Source organism: Leuresthes tenuis, unplaced genomic scaffold (assembly GCF_036924035.1).
Source record: "Leuresthes tenuis unplaced genomic scaffold, fLeuTen1.0.hap1 SCAF_21, whole genome shotgun sequence".
Classification (NCBI taxonomy): Eukaryota; Metazoa; Chordata; class Actinopteri; order Atheriniformes; family Atherinopsidae; genus Leuresthes; species Leuresthes tenuis.
Window position 1 is genome coordinate 15,313,017 of NW_027325375.1, and position 26,254 is coordinate 15,339,270.

Consider the following 26,254-nt stretch of genomic DNA (forward strand, 5'->3'; position numbering starts at 1 on the left):
TCATCTCACTGCTTCCAGCTAATTCACAAGAATTTCCATCATATTCAACATTTCAGTTGAGAGAATTCAAAAATAGCTTTGAATCAATTAGTTTTCCCTTTTTTAAGATATTTTTTTCAGGGGTATTTCTCAGTCTCAAACAAATTGAGAAATGCATTTTTCACATCTTTAACTTTATCTAGCAAAGATGCTAAATTCAACATTTTCCAGCAGGTAAAATTAAATAATAAATATACAGTAGAACCTTTTTGAACTGAACATATATATACTTTTGCAATGTCAGACAAAGCAATTTAAACCTGTCATCTGGGGAAATAGAAAGAGCATAATATGTTCCTTCAAGACTGAACCGCTGAAAAATTAATCAACAGATTTGTCACCTCCGATAATAGCAGTAGCTTTAGGATTTCTGAATGAGGCCACGAAGCTGTGGGTCTAATGCAAGAGCAAGTTGTTTGAATTGTAGTTAACACTGAACAGATAGACAAACAAGCACACACCGAGGCGGAGGCACTGCCTCATAAGGCCTCCTGATGACATGTTCTTCTCTGCTTCGATCTCACTGAAGTTCAGGGAGCTGGCAAACACCAGCACGTCTACCATGGCCATGAGACGAGACAGGAAAGTGACTGCGGTCTCAGAAGACATCCCTTGTGTTGCCTCTATGTTCTCCAACTCAGTCTGGTTAGGGGAGAAAAAAAGATGCTTGACAGTTATTCAGTGACACACAAGCATCTAAATACAATTAAATGGAGGCTCTCTCTGTGATTGAAAAGAGGTCTCTTTTTTAAGATTATTACCCTTTAGAAAATGTACACAGCTGGGCCTCACATGACCACAACAGTCATGGCATTTTTCACCAACAATCAGAGAGATTTAAAAAAAAAAAACAAAAAAAAAAAACTCCAGTATCATGCTGGATAAATCACCAACAGATTTAAATGATGAAATCTGGCAACATGGGGTGCTCTACATAACACACAGGAAGAGCAGCCTGATGACACACAGGCAATGGTAACAGTGGGATTGTGACAATAACAGTGTGGCCTATTAGCAGTAGTGGTGTCAAGACAGGCTGTTTTGACTGTACTTTATTAGATTACACTTAAACCAAGTCCCCTTAAAATACGATATTCATACACAAGTCTACATTAAAAATAAATCTAAAGGCAGCATAACAGGGGTTTGAACCAAGCGCGTGGTTTGCAGTGTCACTGCTTCAGTAAGCAGGATGTGCAGGGCTGTGGAGAGCCAATAAAGTGCAAGCATCTGAAGGCTCATCAGAGCAAGTGAGCACAGACAGCTGGGGAGTAACAGACACACAGGGTGAGGACAGAAGGGCTTTGGTGCTCTTAGCTCTTCTGGTGATGATGAGAGTCTCAGGCTCTGTACGCACCTCTCCCCCTGCGCCTCCTCCCCCAGGAACAGGGGTCACCTCCTCTCCCTTTGAACCCCTCTGGGGTCCGGCTCCTCCTGCCTTCTTTAGTGTTGATACAAATGGGACATTCTTAGCAGATGCAACCCCAGAGGAATTTAGGAAAACTCTCATGCTCTTTCTCTCATAGAATACACTCTATACTGGATCCATTATAAAAATAAATAATCCCCTCATTGCTGTTTGTATTTATTATTGATCCACTTCTCAACATTTCAGGCCTTTCTATTGCCCATTTCCATATGATATTCTAACAGTGTTAGAATGCTTTACGGTGGAGAGAACAAGGCATTCTCACAACAGATAAAAACAGTATAAGGTGGAGATTTGATTAGCAGCAGAGAAGCACAACAAATTGAAACACTATGAACATCAGACAGGTAAGGGATAGTGTTAGTCACAATGTTGAAGAAATCAAAACGAAATATTAGTCTAATTGAAAGAGAGGGAAAAAAAACAACTTACAGTGTTGGCACTACTCTTAGAACTCTGCACATGCAAAACAGACAAAAACAGAGACAAAGAAAGACAAGAAAATACAAAATACATGTAACACAGAGAGGAAAGGAAATATTACAATGTGTAGGTGATTAAAATAAATAGTTAAAATCAAATTATCAAATCAAACAGAGTTAATTGAAAAGGTTTAAAAAGTTTAAATAAAGGTTAAAATATAGTGTTAGATTGATAGTTGAATATATGGAGTTACTTATGAAAAGAAATCAGATGTATTTAGAAGTTTAATTTGTTCACAATTGTTTATACTTACTGACAGACGAAACAGAGCTTTTTTTGCAAACATAACATTGAAACTTCTGAAGTTATTTCAAACCTGACGCGACTTCATATGTCAACAGCTGCTATCTGACACAAAGAATGACTTAGTCTAGTCAACCATGTAAGACAAACACAGCTGTGAGGGTGAGGGGAATCGGGTCTAGCAGGTTCTTTTATGTCAGCAGGCACAATAAAGAGCTGCAGTTCTCCTTCCTACCACAGAGGGGAAGAGCGGAGCCACTTACAGAAGGGGAGGTGGCAGCCGACAGGAGAGGCAGTATGCCCCCACAGGCAATGATGATGTTGTCCACCATCTGAGAAATGAGGTGAATAGTGTTGTGGACGAAGATGATGTTCTCATTGCTGTTCACAAAATCCATCACTGACTTGGTGGAGTGGCTAAAATAAAAGAAATAAGAGTAGGCGGGATGAGTCAACTAGTCCGATTTCAGATAGAGAGATCCACACCTCAAACAGCCTCCCTCACCTTCTCCACACGTGCACGTCTGTCTCCAGGGCGAACAGGAGGTCAGTGAGCAGCCTTTGGTGCATTGGAGACCACTTGAATTCTGGGATGCGGAACATGGTTGTGCGCGGGCCGGGGCTGAACTGGCGCCGCTGCTCTTCTGTCATGGGCATGCCCCTGAAACCCAGATCGACACGCAGGTCCCGTTCCAGCTGTGCTGCAGTGCGACCGTGTAGGGCCTGCAAAGGTGGGGACAACTATTCGGTCAGCCTGCAGAGGATCTTCACCTCGTGTCTTATTGCTCTGATACAAAACTGGTCATTTGTACATTTATTAAATTCAATTTCACTTTCAGTTGATGAATCAAAACAAAAGGAAAAAACACTTTGCAATATCTTCATTAGGAAAGGTTAGTTCTGTGCCCCTTTATGGCTGAAACCATGTGACAATGGCAGTTTTTTTTAAGCTACTAAAAGCAAATAATCACATTGGACAGGTTAGAGAAGCAGGCTTGCACCTCGTGGTTCATCTGTTTAGCTCCTTATAACTGAAAGATACCAGGTATGCATACACAAAAGCAATATTTGAACAGTATCTGCAAGTTCTTCGTCTCCCTTTAAATGATTACTCATCAGAAAAGTTTATCTTTTATACTTCATGTCACTGTCAGCACAGCATGTATTTATAGCAACTTTAAAGTGTACAGTAGAACAGAGCAATATGGCCTAAAACCAAATTTGATTTTAATCAGTTTATTTTGCTTCTTTCATTAAGTACCAAATTACAAATGACAAAAGAATGATTCAGAACTTTTTGCTTTTATCTTAACAATACAAATAGAATATATGCTTGTTTAGAGGGAAGGAAACTGCCAAAGCCTGCCACTATAAACTGAAAATGTACTTTTCGAACAATGTTTCAATAACATCATCACAATTCCCAAGAACCTAAATTCCCCATTTTGAAAATATACCACAAAAGAATGTAGAGATATTTGACAGTGACACAGGGCACATTAAAACTCTGTTCAAAACTTTAAAAAAGGTGCCTCCATGGGGACAAAAGTTTAAAAACATAACTTTCACAGAATAATCCATTAACAGATTGAATGCTATTATAAAAATAGATTTTCCCTTTTTTTTTTTTTTTCAAACTACCGGTATGTCCAAACGTATCATTCTATCTGTACTCCTGTCTATAGACTCAGTATTGGTCAACATCTGCCTGTTATTGCTTCCTTGGTCCACCACTGAAAGCTTTTGCCTGTTGTTGTGAGATGGGCTTTCCCAAGGTTAAACCTGGCTGTCTAATGGATATCGGCACTCCCAGAGACCTGTTCTCAGGTCTGAGCAGACTTAATGATTGGGTGTCCATGGAGTCGGGGTGAGCAACCCCTGTTCAGTGTTTCTCGGTCCTGGACTGCCCCCTTTTTGAACTGAACCTCCACATGGTTTCACCCTGCCTGTTGGTGGCATGCCTCCAGATACTCTCCTCAGGAGTTTTGAAATCTGAAGCTGTCAGTGTTCTACTTAAAGTCTTTAAAACAGTTAGACTCAAATGGTGCTTTACCATTACAGTCCATTATAGCCTTAGTGAGACAATTTTTATGAACTTTTTTCTGATTTCTGCCATGTTGTGTCTCTGTGGGAGGAAAACGCAGGAGAGAAGGCAATCGCTGATCAACAGAACCCCAGGGAGAGGGCTGGTATGTCAAAGTTAGAGAAATTTGAATTTCCTGTAAACCTAATTTTAATTAATCCATAAATTTGATCTACCACCCAGACCTAGTGCACAACTCCAAGTGCATTTAGAGTGATTTTGCAACTCACTTTCTCCATCCTTGACAATAACTGAACTACAAAAACATGTACAAACACACAAAAACACACCTGAGTAGTTGCTGTAGTTTGGATCTTCTTTGTGTCCTTGTCTTTGCCATCATCTGACCTTTCTGTGTCAGAGGTGGTGCTGGCTGTATCTCCCCCAGTCTTAAGTCCTGCGGACTCACCCTCTGCCCCAGATGTACCCTCTCCCTCTGGAAAATCTGGTCTAGAAGCTCCTTGAATTTGTGTCTGACTCTCAGCTTCAGCAATAGAGCTGATGTCAGCAAGAGGGCTCTGGATCTTAAAGGGTCCATCCTCTGGAAGTTCACTGGAAGTGTGGCTCTGAGTCTGTGTTAAATCAGAGCCACAGCTGGTCATGTGGGCTAGCAGGCTGAGGTCATCACTAGCGCTGGTGGTAGAGTGAGCAGGGACTGCGCCTGATGGAGTGGGCTGGTCTGGACTCGGCAGCACAAGGGGGTCTGTGGCTGCCAGAGCTGGAAGCAACTTCTCATCAACCTAAGGAAGATGCATGGGGCAATAAAAAACAGAATTAGGACATTAAGAAAAGTACGCTGGTAAAACTTTTTTTCCATCTGGGAGAGTAAAGAAACTACAAAAGGATAACAACAGATGGGTGAAATTATATTCTAGGTCAGCAGGAGAGGATGCGGCTCCACAGACTTGATCTGAATAACAAAGTGACAAGAATGACACCATCATACCTTACTGAAAAGAAATCCATTGTTGCTTGGAACACTGTCTTTTTCATCAGCTAATGTGATGAGTGGACCCATGTTCCCATCATCCTCCAGACTGACACCCGAAAGTCCCAGGCTTGTTCCTATACCAACCCCTGAGCCCGCTGTGTCATCTTTAGGTGCCAAATTCCCATTTAGGTTCTGAACCACCGAGCAATAAGCACTGTCTAGGAGAGAATCCACCTCTACCAGAGGTCCATTTTCCATCCCTACCCCACCCCCGCCACCTCCACCTCCACTCAGTCCTTCTGGAGACAGGTCCAGATCATCCAACTTCACTTCTGTGGCCTCCACCTTCTCTGCTTTAATGTCTACCAAAAGGTCATGGACCTCCACCCTCACCCCTGGACCAGCGTTCTGCTCCCCAGGTGTCAGGGCTTCTCCATTCGGTCGCTTCACAGCACCGTCTGCGAGGAGGTTTCGCGAGTCTCTGCCAGCCCCTTCGCTGTACTCAGCCTCACTCTCAGGTGTCTGAGTTTGGGAGTTGTCATCGATTTCCAGGTTGCCATTGACAACAGGGGCCGGAGTAGCTGAGAGGCCAGATATTGTGGACACAGAGCCTTTCTTCCCCTTCTTCATGTTTTCCTCCTCCTGGCGCTGGTACTCTTCATACATCTTAGCCAAGTACTCCTTATGGGCTTCATAGGTCACCTGTGACAGATGGAGGGATAGAACAGGTAATGTGATCAGAACATGTATCGTGTGAGACGATAGTTTCCCTCCACATCTATAACCACCAGGTAGTCCTAAGGGGGGGGGGGGGGGGGGGGGGGGGGGGGGGGGGGGGCACAGATTATCATACTTAAAACCGGATAGATAAAACTAGGACACTAGCCTCCCAGGGCTATTAGACTGTCATCCATAATATTTCCCTACTTTCATACTGCAGTGAGAAAATAGGTGAATAAAACTTCCAACCAACAACCAGTAGTATGAAGAAATCAATGTTTTTGTTCAGCTTTTAAGGCAACAAGAGTCTCACCATCTAAAATCATTGTCATGATCAATGTGGGCACAACTTGCCAAATAACAAACAAGAAAGGTAGCTCTATGAATGCAAAATAGGTCACAAAGGGCTATTTCTTCATATAATTAAGATCTAAATGTGCACCCTCACCTTGGAGTGAGCGATGGACAAGGTATCAACCCAGACCCTCCACCCTCCCCACTCGTATTTGATGGCATGGTAGAGCAGGATCCTAAAGATGTTGTACACCATCTCAGTTATTTTCTGCTCATCTGGGTTCTTGGGGTTGATGTATCCGAGGGAAAACATCCAGTCCTGCCACACAGAGCACTGTAGCAAGCAGCTGGTGCATAAACACAAACAGTTTATGTGAGTTTAGATGTAGCTCGAGCTTCATCTCACAAAAATAATGATAAATTCAAGAAGCAAATGGCAAGTGGCTGAATAATAAGTGAAGACATGTTTGTGCATCTACCGTCGGTTTTCGCGACTGTTACTGAAGAGTTTTATCATGTCGGAGAGAAAGAGTCTCCTGACTTCCATCAGCTCGGCACTGGGGGTGGAGTTCTTCAGCAGCGTAGCAACCACCTTAAGAATCACTGGGTGGCATGAGAAAAGAGGGACAGAAGATCACAATGAAAGAAGGGAGGAGACAAGACGAGGCAGAAACATAAAAAGAATTTGGGATGAGAGAAAAATGTGAGTGACGAGAGAGAGTGAGGCAGATCGATAAGTGCTAGATGGCAGCAGTGTCTGCTTTAAATTCAGGCTTTGTGGTTTCTTTGAATTAAAATAGCAGTCATTTACATACCAAAGAGCATGCATAGATAGAGAGATGCAAGCAGCGCTTTTGTACTTACTGGGATTCTGGATCTTGACTGTGGAGTCAGGCTCAGGGTGGGGTTTGTGAACCACCTGAGTGCAGACCTGCTCCGTCAGAATCTGTACAGACAGAAAATTAATGCTCACTGTTTAACCACCACAACAATCAGTTGAATCCCTACAGCTCAGAATAAACTACCTTATGTAAACTGGCATAGAAATGCAATGTGTGAATGCGCTGCTGCCCAGCAATCACCAACCTCATACAGAGTGTTGTAGGTGGTGATGGAAACGGTGTTGGTGTGCATCATCAGCCTTTCTCCCAGCAGTGTGAACAGACTGTGCGTGTGCATGATCTCAACCTTCCTCCTGCAGGGGAACAAATACACACTTGCATTTTAATAATAGCTTTATGACAGTTGAAAAGTCATTGATTGTCACTGACTGGGTGACAGGCTGATATTGGCAGGTGACACCATTTGGCCCTGTCAGTTACGATGGGAGCAAAGCAAATAAGCAACAAGAGAAATGAAAAAGAGGCATTAACAATATGACTACAGTGCAGGAAGCTCTAAGGCAATGTTCATAAGGCTGGCAGTTACTGGCTTTTAATATTAAACTTGCTGTTGGGGGAACATTGCGCTTCTAAGAGACTTTTGATAGGTAACCCACAGAAATCAGGGTTAACTAACACAGTATCTTTATTGATGTGATTTCTGCAAAGCACAAACTAACTAATTAAAAATTCTGTTCCAATGCCCAAACGACTGGCTTGTTTGCATGATGATTGTTGTGACTTTTCTCAGACAAACATTGGACTAATTGGATTTATTGAATACAAAAAACACCCAATGAAATGTAAATTAAATTCAACAGTGGGACAAACTGAAAATGTATGGTTTGTTTTTTTTTTTTTTTTAAACCGCTGCAGCGCCTTTGACCATACAGGCATCATCAGAACATAGGAAATGTATCTTTAAGCCAACAGACTGAGATATTTGGGGCTAGAAGCCACCAAATGACAAGAAAATGCCCCAACAGGGCTAGACTATAGACTAGAAAAATGAGAGTATGATTTTCTGAGAAAACAGAGACTGATTCAGTTCTTAACCCAGCTGTATGTGCACATTTTTTACACTAGAAACATAAATCTCACATCGATATATATGCTGCAAAGCCTTGCAATGCTCAAGGTACCAAAACTATGTCGTCAGGAATTCCAGTTTAAAAGCAAGTTTTTTTTTGGTGTGAGTTTGCATTGAATGTAGCATTTTAGTTCAACTGCCTCTCACAGCTGATGTTCTGACTCTACTTATGCACAGAGCTTACCCAAACATACATTTAGAATTAGCTAAACTTCTCCGCAGTTAGCGAAGAGAAAAGTGGCAGGTAGTTGCGGCAAATCCCACCACAATTTCTCTATAGAAATGCACAGTTCAGTTGATTAACTGAATGTTTGTGCCTATGTAGATATTAAGTGATTTAAGAAGAGAAACTGGCCCTCACTCTCTTTGACATGAAACATGAAATCAAGTTCTTATGGTAGAATGCAGTGTTCTTTTTTCAACAAACACATTTTTTCACAGCAAACTGAAAGCAATGCTCCTTTTGGATAGCACTGGCTGTTTTTGTAAATATTCAACCTGAACACCATTGTCTCTTTTTTCTGGGGTTCTTTGTTTGTGCAATAATACAATTCCACAAACCAGTTGTGAGAATCAGACTAATGAATCCCTATACTTTAAATGCATAGTAATCGCTTACCGTTTGCAAACCTGTTATTTCTAGCTTGGAACATCCTCCCCTGTACTGCAGAGTAACAACAACTCTGTTCAAGCAAGTGGCAAACAGCCTGCACTCAATCACAGCAATAAATCAGAGTAAATGTAATTTAAACATGCGGTAGTTTCACGACAATCCCATCATTTACATCCAGACCTCCAAACAATTCCAATGGAAGGCGACGCATTGATGGATTTTATGTCTTACGTCCACACTGCAAATAGAGCTTGAATGTGGCACACCACCAACATTGTCGTTGGATGACAGCTAAACAACTTCTGCCTCTAGGTTGCAACCCAAAATGTCCTGAACATGCCAGAAGAAAATACAAGGCAAATATAAGCAGAGGGCTGCATCTCTGCACAGATCTACACCACCACACACATTGTGGCTTACAACACATGATTTAGAGGGAATACCAAGCCATTGAAAACATTTGTCTCTAATTTCACCTTTAAATCATCTAATAAACCTACACTTCAGGCACCTTTGCTATTTACAGATGAATAATATTGGATCATTTACCTCAATATATATATGTAAGTGACCAAGTTAGATACTTTAATCTAATTTGTTCCACTGAATTTTCTACTTTGAGGACTAGGTGACATTCCTGGTAAATTTCTTGTAAATTTCCATGGGAACTTTAGTTCAAGAATTTATAAAATACTCCTCCACACATCAGATGGTGTACGTGGCTTTTTCCTGTTAAATTTTGTACGGTTACAGATAGCTATCGAGCAAGATGCAGGAGAAACAGCATCACATTTAATGTAGCCAGCTCTATAAGAGCCTATTTAATGCAATGATGCTAGCTAGCTTACATTTAGTATATCAGGTTTGTCAGATTTACCAGATCCTAGTTAAACTTTAACACCATAGATAAAATAGGTCTACCTAATCAACATTTACTTGAATTTGAAGTTAGAACTTGAAGTCTTTGGGCTCAAATGTGTGGCTTCAATAGTCTGTCTGTGCGGTGGGCTCAAAGAGCTTTAGACGTCCAGAATTCTAAAAGTCATCTGTCAGCATGATGGAGGAATACACAATGTATGCATGTGGTGTGGCCTCAACAGCACTGCAGTAAGTAGTGTGCTGTGTGTTAAGTTCCCAACCTTCAATTTAGAAAATCCCCAGTTTATATTCGTTAATTCCCATAAATTCCCATGGAAGGTTTCCAACACGAAAAATTCCCAGAATTTTGCAACCCTAGTTTAGGATGTGTGGAAAGGTAATATTTGTGCAGAAAAATAGAAATTTCTAAAGGGTTTAGAAGCTTTGAACCACCACTCTTTTGAATCACCACTTTGTTTGTGTTTACCACTTTTGGTACACTGCATGTGTAATACTGTGGAACAATTGCTAACTGAGCTCCTGCCCATCTCGGTCAGATCACTCTTGCGGAATAGATTTTTAAATCAGAAGGGTCCTATTTTGCTGGTTATATAAAGGTTATATAAAATAAAGATTAACCAAACAATAACACTGATGAAAGCATTCAAGACATGTTTGATGTAACATTAAAATGATCTTTATAGAGATGTACAGGTGATCTCCCATGTAGGTGGGAGACTGATGATGCAGGGTTCAGGTGCAGCATGGTAGCCTGCTATCATGTTGTGGAGAAAGAGGAGTGCATGTCACACGGGATTAATAAATCCCCTAGCATTCAATCCTACTAATCAAAGTTCCACCTCCCTGCTAGTGCACACTGTCACAATGATTATTCCGCCTAGACATAATGATGAGAACATTGCCTTCACACACACACACAAACAAAACAGTTCTTTTGAGGGCCACTGAATAAAGCAGGGTTTTACTCACTCTTTGAATCCTCACAGTCTCCCCTACACTGATGCAATATCTTTGCTTTGATATGACAGAAAAATAGATTTCCTGTCCAAGGAAAATGTTAAGTGTACCGTCATTTCAGAGATTCACCATTTCCCGAATAGCAGACAACAGGAGGAAATCAAAAAGCACGAAAACAAAGAAAGGTACTTACTTATGACCAAGGTGCTTAAGGAAGTAACCCAGAACTTTGAGGGCCTGAACCCGGATACTCTCGCTCTTAGAGGCCAGGAGCTTGCAGATTACCCTGTAGCATGTCAAACACACATAAAGCCTTAGATGTAGACAGAGTTAAAGTAAAAAAAAAAAAAGAAGAACATGAAATAATTCTTCAGTATGCAGTCAGTGGTCTTAAAGTTAAAGCTGTCAACATGTTTGCTGATTGAGGCATTTTCTTCCAAGGAAAAAACAAGGTAGAAAAGAAAAACAGTTCGCAAGCAGCTCTCTAGCAACAGAAGCGTTACTGTGGCAACCAAAAAGACATCCAAGTGTAGATAAGCACTGAGAGAATTACCAGAATTGGTTCGATTCTGTCTTTGAAAAATCAGACTGCTCTCTTTACATTAGTGCTCTAATTCAACCTGTTCAAGTATAGTAAAGCATTAATGTTCCTGCTGCATAGAACCAGTGAGGAAGAAAACCCAAAATGCTCTTTGGTGACCAGACTGACTATAGAAAAATGTGACAAAGGCCAAGTATTATACTTTATACAACTATCCCAAAGAATAACACCGTATGTGTAAAATCTATGTCAATGAGTCTAAAATTCTGAAATCCCTCCATGGCTTTAAAATCTTGGTGAATTTGGTTAATTTTTATTTTTATTTTCATTTACTTCAAATCTCTATACATCAACAATAAGGAAATAGTAAATTCACAAAGACATAAAAGCTTCTACATAATTAAATTTTTTTGTTACAGTGAATGTTAAACTGTCTGTTTTGAAGTCTGTTTGTTCTTTTATAAGTGTAGCAGTTATTATGTGCCGCAGTAAATATACATAAACTGACAGGCAAAAGTCTGAAGATAAACGTAATTAAGCAGAAAGCAAAGGATAAATGTGAACTGTTGTTTTCATCTCAGCAGAATTTGGTGTTGCAACTGAGGTTTTTATGAGAGCATGTAGTGCAGGCGTAGGAAGCATTCACCTTATGCCATTTCTCTGGTCAAACGCAGGGATCATGGATGCCGGGTGTTCAGACATGAGAGCCACTAACAGCTGGAGCACATCATGGATATTCTCATCCTACAAAGAAAAGAAAGCAAAGTTGAACAGGTGAGGTGGCGGATGAGGAGGAGGAGGAGGAAAAAAGCCTGGGAGGACAGACGAATAGAGGGCTACGAAGACAAAGAGAGAGAAGCAGGGGTGGACACGGAGGGGGGATTGTGGAGGAGCAGGTGGTATTTCAGAGCAAGAATAGATATAATTGTTACAGAGGAGTACATTCTGTTCAGTCCATTGTTGCGCCATTTTTCATGCTGTCACAGCACTGAAGCTGACTCACACTCTCACTCCTTTAAGTGGACCATAACTCCAGCCCACAAATTACAATGCACATTTTGCCACCAGCTCCACTCAACCGCTCTCACCATCTCTCACCGTCTCCCTCTTTCACTCTCTCTCAAACGCTATTTTAACACAAAAGTAGGCATTTACCTCATGCATGGTCAACAGATAGTTGAGGATGCTCTGCAGCTCGTCCTCCTTCACGCCCCGATCCTGAGAAAAACAGACGAGCATTTACCAGAGCGTTCATGATCTTCTGTTTTTACTTCTTATTAACCTAAAATGACTTGCTGCAGTCACAGGAACGAATCGACACAAGTGCACGCAACAAAAAAGCTACGGCGCTTCATTCAGGCGGCTGATCTTTAATGTTATTTTCCACACATTGTAGATGAAGCCAGCACTGCCCGGGGGGGAAAAACAGAGAACATGAAAGAAGTAAAAGTGATTTCCCGCAGCTTAAAACTATATGATGAAGATAATCAGCTTCTCTCACTCTACCTTCAGTATGAGTTGTTTGAGGAAAAGAAGCATGAAGGCTCTGAGCGAGATGATCTCCTTCTGGGATGGTCGTGGTCCATCTAAGAAAAGACAAAACAAAAAAATAATTTCCTGTTTAAATGCCATTCTCATGCTTGATAAAGATCAGCTAAATATGTCTGCAGCTCAGCCTGAGAGAGCCCTACTGTTTACTGATATTCCATTTTATTAGGCTTCCTGGAGAGCAGAGAAAAACATGTTGACACAGACACGCACACATACACTCACTCTACATTACAACTGTGAACTGTAAATCACTGTCATTAACTCTAGTGGCAATTTGGCAGTCTGGATATTTTATGCTTGTTCTAATCTAACTTATTACAGCAGAGATGTAGTAATTTGAAAAAATGTGATTGATGGTCCGAATGATCCAAACCAAACAACCCCTGTAATCCACTGTATCTGGTTTAAAGGCACTCTAGCACTGAATCTGGAGCTTGCTCTTGTGGGCTGCAAAGATGAACAATCAGGATAAAACCACAAAAGCATCTGACACACACCACGAGCAGTTTCATATATCTGAAAGTCTTTGCCGTTCTTGTAGCGTTCAGCTCCATTTTAGCCATGACTCATTCATTCAACTGTCAAAGACCAGAACTGCCTTCAGATATGTGCCACAAAGAGCCACACACATTCACAACGTTTGTTTCGACAACTATAGCATATATATATATATTTATTTCAACTTGATTTATTGGTACGTCAGAAAGACACAAAACAAGTGGCTATTATGAATTGGCTCAAAACTGCTGCCAAATAACTCGCTAATGGAATGGTGTTACTTAGTCTGAAAGATGCATCGATACAGATCAAAGCAATAATTATATAAGACCCATTCTTTCAAGTATTTCTCTCCTTTAATGACTCCCCGTCTGATTAAGCAGACTTTCTCCTCCCCACATTCACATTCATTCTCCATTTTTCTCAGCAGATGATTTATAGACATCAACACATGCACTAATATAAAGCTCACAAACTCATCAGTCTCAGCCGAGGCCTGTTCAGTTAATTAAGCTGTCCGGCTTGTGTGTATTTGTCACAACAGTCTCACGATGTTTGGGGTCGTTCTAATTTTGCGCATGCCACGAGTGGAAAGAAAAGCAATCACGAAGAGCGTTACTGTATGCTGAATAGAACGTGCCGCACGCTCTGAGAAAATTTGAGCTGATAACTCCCCAACTGCTGCCTCGCCAGCAGAAGTAGACTGAGAGACACATAAAAGACTGAGGGAGTGAAAGGAAAAAGAAGAGACGAAGCGTCTCTCCTGCATTTCTTTGTCATGGTCTGCTGGCCTTTAATCATATGAGTGTGTATGTGTTTCAGTTTATTCACCTGCTCTTCACAAAGCAAAAAACATGACACTGTGGCAGTCCACTGTGATCCATCATCCTCATCTGTCAGGCGGCTACATGTTGCTGGAATGGTGACAGTGACCATCCATTATGGTTATGCACCAGCTCTGCATCAAGTGAGTGCATGGATGCACCATGTGAATGTGTCCTTCTTGCTTAGGGTCTTTTATTCACAGAGGGTTCTCAGGAGCAAGCTTAATCACCGTCTTTTTTCTCTTTGAAATTAATTTTCTTCCTCTTATGCCCTTAATCTGAGTTTGACACTTTTCTCAAGTAAGTGTGACATCAAATGAGATTTTTTAAATTTTTTTTGTCTGCCAGATAATGACACCGCAAGGAGTCAAAGAGGTGGTTTTCTTTTGTTCATGTTCACAATGTGTGCCAGCGTGTGTGTGGAAATGTACAAATCCATTCCAATATGAGAAAAGGAGGTAAGACGTCTAAAATGTGTTAAAACACCGATTTGCAAATCATTAGACCATATTTTTTGGATTAAAAATGGTACAAACACAAGACATCAAATGGTAAAAATGGCTAAGTTAAACAACATTAGGTTGAATACTGATTCTGGTTATGTTTTAGTCCTGGTTCTGTTGGATCTCAGTGCTGTTTGATACTGTAGATCACAGAAAACTGGGTTGGACTTTACTTAACTGGTTCAGGTCCTACTAAAAAGTTATTTTGTCACAATTGGCAGCTATGAATCTGAGCGAATGACCATATGCTCCCTTTGGGTCAGATATTGCAGAACTTTAATATCAATTATCACAGTTATGCAGACGATACACAACTTTATGTGTCTCTGTCACCTGATGACTGCAGCCCAGCAGACGTACTATGTCAGTGTCTGGAGGAAATAAACACCTGGATGAGAAAGAATTTTCTACAATTAAATGAAGACAAAACTGAGATCATTCTGTTTGGTCGCAAAGAGAAGAGGGCCAGCATTGGTAAATATCTTGAGACTTGGTCCCTTTCAATCACTGAACCTGTCCTTAACCTTGGAGTGTTTATAGACTCAGATCTGACTTTCAGCAGCCCCATCAAAGCTGTCACCAAGGCAGCTTTTTACCAACTCAGAAACATCAACAGAATTAAAGGTTTTCTCTCCCCCCAAAAAAACAGGAGAAACTCATCCATGCATTCATCTCCAGTAGACTTGATTATTGTAAGAGTCTTTTTACTGGACTTCCCAAAAAGAGCATCCAGAACTCTGCTGCTAGAGTTTTAACCAGGACTAAGAGATCTGAACACATCACACCAAAATCTTAACACTGGCTTCCACTCAGTCAAAGAAATATTTTTAAAAGCCCACTGATCGTTTACAAATCCCAGAATGGTTCAGGCCAAAAAAACATCTGTGATATGTTCAGAGAATATAAACCTAGAGGGGCTCTTAGATCCAAGGACTCAGGTCATCTGGTCCAGTCCAGAGTCCAGACTAAACATGGAGAAGCAGCATTTAGCTGTTATGCTGCAAACAAGTGGAACAAACTGCCAGTGGAGATTAAACTTTCACCAAATGTAGAAATGTTTAAATCCAGGTTAAAAACACTTCTTTTCTCATGTGTCTACGCATGAAATCTGCACGATATCTTTTAATTTATCTAGATTGTTGCTTGCTTTTAATAATTTTAATTCAATTTTAATTATTTTATTTGTTTTCTCTTTATATTCTTTTATGTATTTTTAATGCTTCTTCCACTCCCTGGTGCAATGCTTTTATTTTATGTAAAGCACTTTGAATTGTTTTGTACATGAAATGTGTTATACAAATAAATTTGACTTGACTTGACTTGACTAAGTTAATATCAGTGATATATAGTTATGTATGCTCATTTCTATTTGACAGCAGCAATATATTTTCAAAGAAAATTAAAAAAGGACAACAAAAGGCTAAAAAAAATGTAATGCTAAAAAAGAAAAAAATAAATCTGGTGGAATAGACCACAACTAATAAGATTAATTTGCAACAGTCAGTAAAATTATGTGGAATGGATAGAACATCCTAGACTGGCCGAGTCTCTCAAAAGTACAGATAAGAGAAGACTTCTACGCTTTGTGACAGAAGTGGCCAAATAATTCACCAAGATTTCATCACCTATGGCACATAGTTTCATTCAGGGGTTTAAAGATTCTATAGAAATCTTAAGGTTGGAAACCAATACTGAATGGGTGTGGGCTCAGGAATATCTACAAACTATTGCACAATAAACGCATTTCGTCACAGATCTCCCTTATGGAAGTCAAAACTCTACCAGGATCATTTAAAAACATTAAAACCACAATCCAGAAATGTTGCTGCTTTATCTGGGCCTCCTGTTTAAAGATGATGCAACACAGTGGTAAACATGCCCCTCTCTTAATTTTGACATAGATTTTTCAGAAAAACATTCCAACATACAACTCACTTCAATCTATTTCAATTTACATTGTGGCATTCCGTAATGCCACGTTTTTTGGAAGCTTGACAACTTGTGAGTTTGTTCTGGTGAGGCGCCCCTTGCAGCGGCCAACGAGACATGCTGATTTAATGCTGCATCAATATGTAATATCTAAATAAATTCTAGCAAAACACAAACTTAGTTTAACGGATTAGAATTTTATACAAACAATGAGTAGAGAAAACAGCTATTTACATAAGTCCAAACTGATGCCATTATTGATGGGTTTTTGGCTCCATCATTTTTCACTAAATAGAAGGAATTTGTCTTCCATTTCTAATAAATTATAACTCAGCTAAAGACTTCAAAAGAAGTGCAGTTAAGTTTAATTAGCTACAGTGTGCTCCTTTTTGTTGTTCTGAGAGCTATTTTTATTAACACCATAACTGAATTATTTGTAAAAATTAAAAATGTATTTCGAACTAGATGCAAAGCCAGTGCAGGCTAATACAAGAAATGTAACGTACAGCATGGATTCAACCTCATTCCCTCCGACTGACGCATAGATGAATGCATTTTAATCCACAAAGCCCATGGTATGATCAAAACATCTACCCATTACTATGTAAATTAGTGCATATCACACTTGTACAGTGCTGTCAAGTGCACACATGCATACTGTCAAACAACAGCTTGTGACTTTTAGCTTTGAATGGCAGTCAGTATTTGTCTGAAGCTAATTGCTACTGTGCTGTTATCAGCGCTTCTTTACGGGGCTGAATCCCAGCAGTCAAACGGTAATATCACCAAACAGAAAAGAAGCCAGACATCCACTTGATTAGAAATTCCAAAAGCTCCCTTGGATCTGCCCATCAAATTCGTTTGTTGCCATGGCGACACAGGATGCATACTCATAGTCAGCGGAGGGTCCCGGGCAAAAGAAGAGGTTGATTAAAGTGAGAGGGTGTTCTGACCTTCTGGTGCTCCAGTATGTGGTTGCAGAAGCTGTGTTAACATTGTCTCGCTATATATCCAAAAGGGATGGAAATTGGAAATCTGATTTGAAACCGTGTCGTTTGGAATATGACATTTTACAGCTGCATTTTCTCAAAAAACATCAACAAACACTGTTCTCACAGGACGCATTAAAGGACGCATCTACAATTCAAAAAAGAAAACATTCCTTTACAGGAGGCTTCACAGGAAGACTGCTCTTCTTCTTCTTTTGAGGAGACTGAACTTCTGGTTTCCATGTAAACCAGATTTATGCACGTTCTGCTTCTGGAAAGGTCTTGCTCACTCTCAGATACACTGAATCATTTGCAACATGGGGGCTGTCTACCATCCCTATAAGCATTCGGACAGTTTTTGTTAAGAGGAGAGACATTTACCCTAAATGCACTTGTGCACTTGTATTAATAATGCTCTGGTAACATAAATCAGTTTCACATTAGGTGAGCCTCACTGTGTTCCCACAACAGGAACTAGGGCCAAAAATTACCTTTCAGAGAAATAAATCTACCCCTGAAAAAGTCCCTTTTCAGGCACTTTAGGGTGAGGTCTCAGGACTGAATTACTGATTGACTGAGTACTCAAAGCATTTTATCTTATTGTTTAATGCATTCTGTATCTGTGTAGATACTTGTGCTCGTCTCTTCTACTGACTCATGACCCAAATTAACGCATTGATTGCATTGGAAACTCAGGCAACAAGCAGTCTGAAGGAACCTTTACGATCCTGGGACTAAAAATTGTGGAAATTTTGGGTGGAAACACTGTAATTACGGTACAATTCTGATTATTTTAAGTTGCAAGGTTTATTCAGCCCTAGGAAGCAAGTCATATACCCTAGGTTTGACTTTAGTTTGAGTGACTATCAGTCATTTTGAGGAGAGAAGATGTTGCTGTATATAACAGTAAAGCTGTGACACTTCCAAGGTGGCTAAACTTTACCTACACTTTTATAACAAGTGTAAAATGTACTCGTTTGCTGACACAACACCTCCACAGGATAGGAGACAGACTGTTCTAACAGCAATCTTTAACAAGTGTTTAACGTTGACAATTAGTGTTCATATTCTAATATAATTCTGAGTATCTGTCTCTGAGTAACTTGGGTTCATCAAGAACAGTACTGTAAAAGGACTTTCAATGCTACCTAATTTCTTTTTCTTCTTATAAAGAGCATATCTTTATACTGCATGTGCAAACAATGCTTAAGTGTGAACATACCAAGACCTTTGGGGTTAATTCCGCTGCACTCCAAAGGATTTATGGCCCAGTAGTAGTACTTCAGAGTGTGCATCAGCTGGAGGACAGTGCCGACACGGCGAATGGTGGTGTAGATGGTGGCGGTGCCTATGAACTCCGATGACAGGTATGTGTAGAGGGATAGCTGAACCTGGATGCACACACAATCATTCAGACAGTTTGTATAGTTTACATTCACACATTCACACACTCAATTAGATGGAAAATATCCCTTGTTTGAGATGTGTGTTTATGATGCTCAAACAAAAGCAAGTTTAAATGTGACTAGACAGCCACACAGGAGTGAGAGGAAACTAAATAAAAGCACCAATGTCCTTTTGTCTTTGTGTTATTTTTATGTTTCTGTGCTGGGAAACATTAAACCTCATCTGAGGAACTACTTACAATTCCTGACATTTAAGGAGTGCACCCTCCCACTGCTCATTTTCTCCTTCCTTCTGTCGGTTCCCTTTTTCTCTCTCTTCATATTCCTCTAGCCAATCCTCATTGTCGTATGTACATTAAATTGAGCCAGCTCACAAATCTCTGAGCTCATTACAGTGGCCACCATGCTAAGGAGCAGCCTTAACGAGGTAGCTCTGTTTAAGCGGATGAAATTAGCACAGGGCCACGGCCTGAGCATATCACATCACAGCTCATCTAGACTGCAGATCGCACCCAGACGACTTGAAAGGCCTTCATTACATTAAAACTTACACATTGAGCTGTTTATCTGGTGTGACTTTGTTCAGCAGAACAAAAGTCTCACATCACTGCAGAGCAGTTTGGCAGTACTGCCACAACAGTGGCTAGTGGAAAAACATTTCTGTCTCTGAAAACACTGTTTACCAGAAGTGCTTGGTAGAGAAAACAGACTATTTTCAAAGCAAGCAGATGAGACATTATGAGAGATGCAGTTCCCTTGGGATTTGAGATGCGTTTCATTAAGATCTTAATATGACCAAGGTTATTCTGAGAAGTAGAAAATAATAAAGCTCAGTGGATGACGGAATGATCCAGATGTAAGATTACAGGAAAGAGTGACTTCTGGTGCATTTCTGCACTGGTAGTCAATTGAAGATGGAAAAAAAAAGGGTTTATGGTGAAAATGAGGATCATTAGGTGCTGGATTCCGCTTTATCACACTCCATCTCCTCAGCAACATCAACGGCTTGCTGGCATCTCTTTGATTTTTAACCCTAAGATGCCATGAAGGGCACCACTGCTGTCTCCAGGATAATTTCTTGGGGTCAGAGAGAGGATGACGGGAAATCAAGAAGTTTTGGACATCATGGAGGCAAGAGCTGACGGGCCCTGCGGGAATGCCAGGAACACTCACATCTAGCTCAGAGTGGGAAGGAAAACAGGAGTTGCATATTCTCTCTTGTCCTGGAGTCTTTTCAAATGTCACTTCTTGTCTTTGTTTCCCTCGCTCGCATGTTCTGTCCTTTTCCAGCACGATGTGCCAGCTCCTCCCTTCATGTCCTTCAGTCTCATTTACTATGTTATTGGAATGGATGATAGCTGCTGAGATGTCCTTCCTCTTTGTTTAGCTCGCCTGTTTCCATGCATTCATTCATTTAAAACTTGATGGAAGCTAGAATCAGAAAATATAATTTCCTTTTTCTTCCTTTCTCTTTTTCTGCCATTCCTTTAGTTAAAAGATTCAAACCATAAATTTCTCTTTTTTGGAGCAGGATTACTGAAGAAAAAAAACACACACATGCATACATTTGCAAGAGATATACAGAAATAAACAGACCTTGGCAGGGGTGTGTATCCAGATGGCAGCGTTGAAAAGGACGTGGTCACAGAGCTGTTTGAGGAGTGGCGCTCCATGAGGTAAACCATCCAGATACTTGGCAAAGGACAGGAACTGTTCAAGTACTGCCCTGGTGATGTGGACCCGTGATGACTGAACAAAGAACAGCAGAAAATAGATAGATATTTTACCCTTTTTGTCCTCACTAAGATTGATAGAAATCAAAAAGAAAAGGGGTCCTCCACAGGAAAGATCTCCTGTTCCATTTGCTGGTCACTGTTTCGGTGCACATATATTCTTAATTTATACACTTCTTACAGCCAAACGATTAACTGTTTATCCTATTTTGAAATCTTGTCAAATGTCCTCCTTATCTTTTGTTCTTTATGCAACTGTTTGCCACCGTATAACCTGCTCAAATGTGATCGGTCAAAAACATTCAGACCACAAGCAGTAACTACAAAATTTGTCCTTTGTCAGCAAATTCTCAATACACATGCAGATATCTGTTCAAAGAAATTACACTGGTTGTAATCCTGAACATTCGATTGTGTTTTTAATTGCAACAACTCAATTGTTTGTCTATTTTTTTTCTTACTTCCCTTGGCAGATGAAACAAAAGCTAAAATTTGTATTTTTGTTGAAAACACAACAAGGTTAAACTTGCAAAAGAAAGAAAAAAGCCCTTCAAACCTAATAACTCCCACCTTTATTCATGCTAGGATTTTGTTGAAAGTGTGTTTATTGTTAAATTATGTAATGATTTTGAAGGATGTAGTCAGGGGTGTTCCTGTTATACAACCCACTTTCTATGGTATAAATTAATTGGAAAAAATCATAAGAATACATATCAGAATCGTGCATTTCAATTTAACAAGACCACAAATGACAATCCACTGATGTACTCCATCGCATTAGTTTTAGAATATCCACCAGATGAATATGACTTAATTTTTACCACGGCAAACAGTGATGGCCAGGATTAAGAATCTATATCTATATCTAGTTTAAAAGGTGCTATAAAATCTGATGCTTAAAAGCCTTGACAAACATTGGAGGAGGTCACGGTAAAAACCAAGGCTACTTTCCTTATCCATTCAACAACAAACAAATGCAAGGTGGAACTCAAACTCTTCACGTTGGAGGCTTTTGTACTGACCTTCTCAAGTAGATATCCAATGACCAGAAATCCCTTCCCTCCCAGCATTTGCTCCTGCATGGCCACTGAGCTTTTCAACAGCTCCATCAGGAACGCCAGCAGAGTAGCACTGCAGCAAACACATTGTACACATACATTTCACTGAAATCACAACAGGAACTCTGTGCATTTTCTTTGCCTTGTGTTAGTAAAGGGGGCGAGGAAACTTGCACTATGTTTCCTTCACAGCTCTTTACAGCCATATTCATATTCACCAGCATTTATTTTTAATAAGCAGCTCGATTAACTCATTTCTTATTGTTATCGTTGTGACGATATTTAATAAATGATCTGACAGCAGCTAAGATAATGTGGAGATGCCGCCTGATACGTTACAGCATTAAGCCTCATGTGATGGATTGATATCAGCACGATCTGGGAGCCGGAGGATACAAGTATCCTTTGTAAAAATCACTTGTGACTCCAGAGAAAACAACATTTCTCTTTGTCCTTTGACACTTCATCCCCTGATTTCTATCCATTAATAAGCCATTATTTTTTAGCTCCCAGCATAATTGTCAAAGCTTACTCTTTGAGATGAATAAAATTCTTACAGATTTACAAATAGATCTTTCTGTAATGTTGCTCATCATCTCCCCTTTTCCCCTTATTTTTGTGTATTCTGATTTAATCTGGTCCCGTTCTAGGATCAGCGGCAGAATAAAACTCCTTTTTGCTGTTGTCTCAGCCCATTTTCCTGCACAAGCAATAGCATGTGCTGTCTATGCCGCTGCTTTTCATGCAGACTACTCACCAGACTGTGGTGTCCACGCTGCTGTCATTGAGCTGTTTGTAGTCCAGCTGAGCAAAGAGTGGGAACAGGACCTGGATCCCTCCTATAGAGTGGATGGCGCTGTGGATGGAGTGGGTTACAATGGCCTTCACATCCTGTGGGTTATTAAAGATCTGTTAGTGACGACCAAGAGCATTTTTCTGTGCGCACTCGTCACATACTTCTGATTAAAAAAAGTAACTTTTACTTACAAACTTAAAACATCATCTAAACAATATCTACTTGATCTCAAATATAGAGATGTTAAAAGTTAGTTTGGGTTCAAAGTGTGTTCAAACCTGAACATTAACTAAAACTGAGCCCTGCTTTCTAAATTATATACATTCTTTCTCAATCCACGATGACTCACCTAAGCCTGCTCATGTCAAGTTTTCTTTTCTTTTAATTCAATAAATTCTAAATCGTCTGCTAATTTTACTGAAGCTTGCAAAATCCAAAAGATCCTGAATCTCTACTCTGAATACTATGATGTTTTTTAAGCGTATACATATATGTTATATCTATATAGGGATTATAGGGAATTATTCACAGAGTCTGGTCCATTTTTTCTTTAGCACAAGTTTCTTATGTATACCTAGAATGTTATATACACGACTGAACCACAAAAGGCTGACTGCATATGATTATATGGATGTTATATGTTATATTATATGGATATATACATATACAGATATTTTAACTATTTTTAAAAAATAGTTAAAATATAACAATTTTTTTTAATAGCTGTATTTTCTTACTTTTCACTGACTATAATTGTTCTTACTTTATTTGGTTTCATTTCACAGGTAGACATCACTATTATGTTCACTTCAAGGTTTTCTAGCTCGAGGCGATACCTTCTCTTTCACAACTTAGTTGTATTAATCCCACAAGGACCTCTGCCATGAATTCTACCTCTATGAAGCTGCCACGTTCTCAGTTTTTGTTGACATTGTTTCTGCTTTATCACTGAAGTTACTTTGAGTGGCGGTGGTGTACTGGACGGCATTGCATATAAAAGTGTTCCGAGTATTTCTTTTTGTCCTTTGGGTTCAATTGCTGTTCAGTGACAAATGTCTCAATCCAGTGGGGCGATTGGCGAGTTAAAAAAAAAAACTAAAACTATTGAATTTACCTCATAGGACCAAACATTAAATGTCAATGTCAATTAATGTCAAACTAAAAGAAGCTGTTAGATTAGATCTTTAGGATTTAGTAAGATTCCTTTAACTTAACAGAAGGTTTCCTATGATGGCTTGGAATTATTATGCTGATTCTACTATCAGGTATCTTTTGCACCAGATTTTAAAATGTCTAATGCATATAAAAAACACCACACTGTTACAAAGAAATAAAGACATTTTTTGGATCTCTGAGAGAGAAAAAAGGGTGAATTATTTCATTCAATTGAAATTTTGGCTGCAAATTGCAACCGTTTACCTTTGTACGCCATGTCAACTCATTGCATATCCTTTTTTAACTAAATAACCAAACCACAACATGACTAAATTGCTGTCTATGCGATTCTGAATTACATTTTTTGTGCTTGAATTTGGATGTATCATTAGCATAACAAAAAAATAAATAAAACAAATACAATTCACAACATTAGGCTCTAAAGCTTCAAATGAAGTACAAGTAGTTAAACTAACAGCATCAATCAAAACAGTAGAGCACAGAAAATGCACTTGAGGTGGATATGAGTGAGACTGCGACAAAGTAGCCTGAGAGTGAAACTGAACCGACATTCTTTTCTGCATTGCTGAACAAATATAGAGATGTGTAAGATGATTTCGAAGTCCTGAAGCACTTACTCAGAAGAATACAGGCAAACTGACCTGTAGCATAAGTGCGTGTGGTGAGTGGACAAAGATGGAGGCGTTTTCCCTGGGTGACGACTCCAGGCAAAGCTGGGCATCTGTTGCCTTGGCGTTGTAGGTAAAGGAGATGGAGCTGGCCAGCTTGCCATCGTACAACACCTGCTTGTGATGCTCCGCCAGGTGGATGTCGCTCTCTGACTTGAACTTGAAAGTGCTCTGTAGCGAGAAAGCAGTAAGAAGAGGAAGGAAATGTCAAGGGTTGGGTGACACAAAACTTGGAATGAGAAACAAATAGGTTGTCCAGAGAGAATTGTGAGTGCGCAAGTTCAACACCCAAAATGGAGGCTGTTTAATTGCAGCATGAGCCATGTGTAAACAACACAACATTAGCTTAATGAACACAGTGCTAACCAAGGCACTAATTCAATTAGCCCAGAATAAGAGACAGAGAGGGGGAGCTGATGTGTGGGAGAGAAGCACTCAGAGATCCAAATTTATCTCATTGTGGTGTCTCAACCAAAAACACACAAAAGATGGACACGCTTGTGTTATTCAATAGCTGTACATTACACCATGTCCATCTTATCCTTCCTGGCAGGCTATGAGGTTCTCAAACATAAACATTATTTATGGCACAGATGCAAAGTATAGGAAGGCATGTCAAATATTTTGCCATCTTAGAAATAAAAAAAGAAGCAAAATATAGATCATTTTTACTAGTGTGTGCCTAAATTGTTGGAATTATAGGTAGTACTTGCACATTTATGTCTATATCTGTCTGCACAGGTCTCCAGGTTCCTGTATCCTGCAGCAGTGCCGGTGCTGCTACACATATGAAGCCCGGCAGATGAAAGGCTTGCAAGTTGCTGTTCCAGCCTTTGCACTGCAGCAGCTTCAGGCGGGGGCTGCTTTCTCCTTCCAGCAGCTGAGTCCCCAGGTGCCTTGCTCAGCCTGACTGCACAGGAAAGCCCAAGGCTGATCACAGACCTACAGTCCCGTCTCGTTTTAAGCCTTTCATCATCTGAGTTCTAATGTAAGTTATGTGCATTGAGCGGTTTTAACCAAGCAGCACAAAATGCAACATCCTTAACTCCATTTTAAGTGCTACATACAAATTGAAAGTTTCTCAGCTGTCTTCCAAATATCCTTCCAACAATCAGAAACATGGAAAGCTAACTTTTTTTTTTATTATAAAAATATAAAGAGGGACTGATAGAGGCTGGTAATCTTCAGGTTGCTTCAGAAGTTGCTCTCCGTTCACACACCTACGCACACCTTCTTCACAGCAAAACAATATTAGCAGGAGATATTAATTGTAATTACAACACGCCTATGTTCATATTTACTGACTTTAGAACATATTACTTCAGGGCTGATGACTGGGTGTTAAAAGCTTCTCTATTATAATGCAGTGTTAAAAAGCTCATCCATTAAAAATGACAAACAAAGCTTTAGCTATGTGAAGGGATGATCAATCACAAATACAAAGAAATTGCTCTTTGGTTCATTTTGAAGGTGAGCAGGCCCTCTAAACACAGAATAGGCTGAATGTAAAATTAATACACTTATCAAAATGCAGTTTTCTTTTGTTTGTTTTTTTGCAGGGTAAGCATATTTACTGTGCAATAATGAGCTTGTATTAATGTTGCCCTGCTTAACAAAAGAAGCAGGTAGGTGAAATTGTCATGGAACTTTGCTGAGTTTTTAAATGACGAAAGAGTGCACAGAGACTTTCAACTGAGATTTAAAAACACGTGTTGTTAACACACACACACTGAGAAAACGTCAAGTCTAGCTCACACTTGACAGCAGCGCATATGACACTGGGCTGCAGTGATATATCGACACATTGACACACACACAAACACACACACAGTCCATTAGCTCAGTCTATTTCATCCTGCATTCTCACATTTTCTGAATAAAGACCAATAAGTGCTTGAAAGCATCCAAACTTTGCTAAGCTAGCCTGGTCAAAGCAGTTC

General features: G+C 39.9%; 1 protein-coding gene across 17 annotated transcripts in view; it reads right to left on the reverse strand.

Annotated features, from left to right (window-relative positions):
* Positions 1-26,254, reverse strand: part of nbeaa (neurobeachin a) — a 91,840-nt gene that overhangs the window by 26,173 nt on the left and 39,413 nt on the right. For 10 of the 17 annotated variants that reach the window (XM_072374986.1, XM_072374984.1, XM_072374973.1 and 7 more), the window contains exons 9-28: positions 24,288-24,485; positions 22,432-22,565; positions 21,639-21,747; positions 20,480-20,632; positions 18,700-18,868; positions 12,690-12,769; positions 12,339-12,401; positions 11,830-11,927; positions 10,836-10,928; positions 7,309-7,417; positions 7,087-7,168; positions 6,702-6,825; positions 6,377-6,569; positions 5,224-5,910; positions 4,568-5,017; positions 2,700-2,917; positions 2,458-2,611; positions 1,901-1,924; positions 1,397-1,480; positions 501-681 (exon numbers count right to left, since the gene is read on the reverse strand). In XM_072374986.1, coding sequence (XP_072231087.1) covers positions 501-681; positions 1,397-1,480; positions 1,901-1,924; positions 2,458-2,611; positions 2,700-2,917; positions 4,568-5,017; positions 5,224-5,910; positions 6,377-6,569; positions 6,702-6,825; positions 7,087-7,168; positions 7,309-7,417; positions 10,836-10,928; positions 11,830-11,927; positions 12,339-12,401; positions 12,690-12,769; positions 18,700-18,868; positions 20,480-20,632; positions 21,639-21,747; positions 22,432-22,565; positions 24,288-24,485 — 3,403 coding nt within the window. The remainder of the gene's footprint in view (positions 1-500; positions 682-1,396; positions 1,481-1,900; positions 1,925-2,457; positions 2,612-2,699; positions 2,918-4,567; positions 5,018-5,223; positions 5,911-6,376; positions 6,570-6,701; positions 6,826-7,086; positions 7,169-7,308; positions 7,418-10,835; positions 10,929-11,829; positions 11,928-12,338; positions 12,402-12,689; positions 12,770-18,699; positions 18,869-20,479; positions 20,633-21,638; positions 21,748-22,431; positions 22,566-24,287; positions 24,486-26,254) is intronic. The other 7 variants (XM_072374985.1, XM_072374987.1, XM_072374988.1 and 4 more) reach the window with 2 other exon arrangements.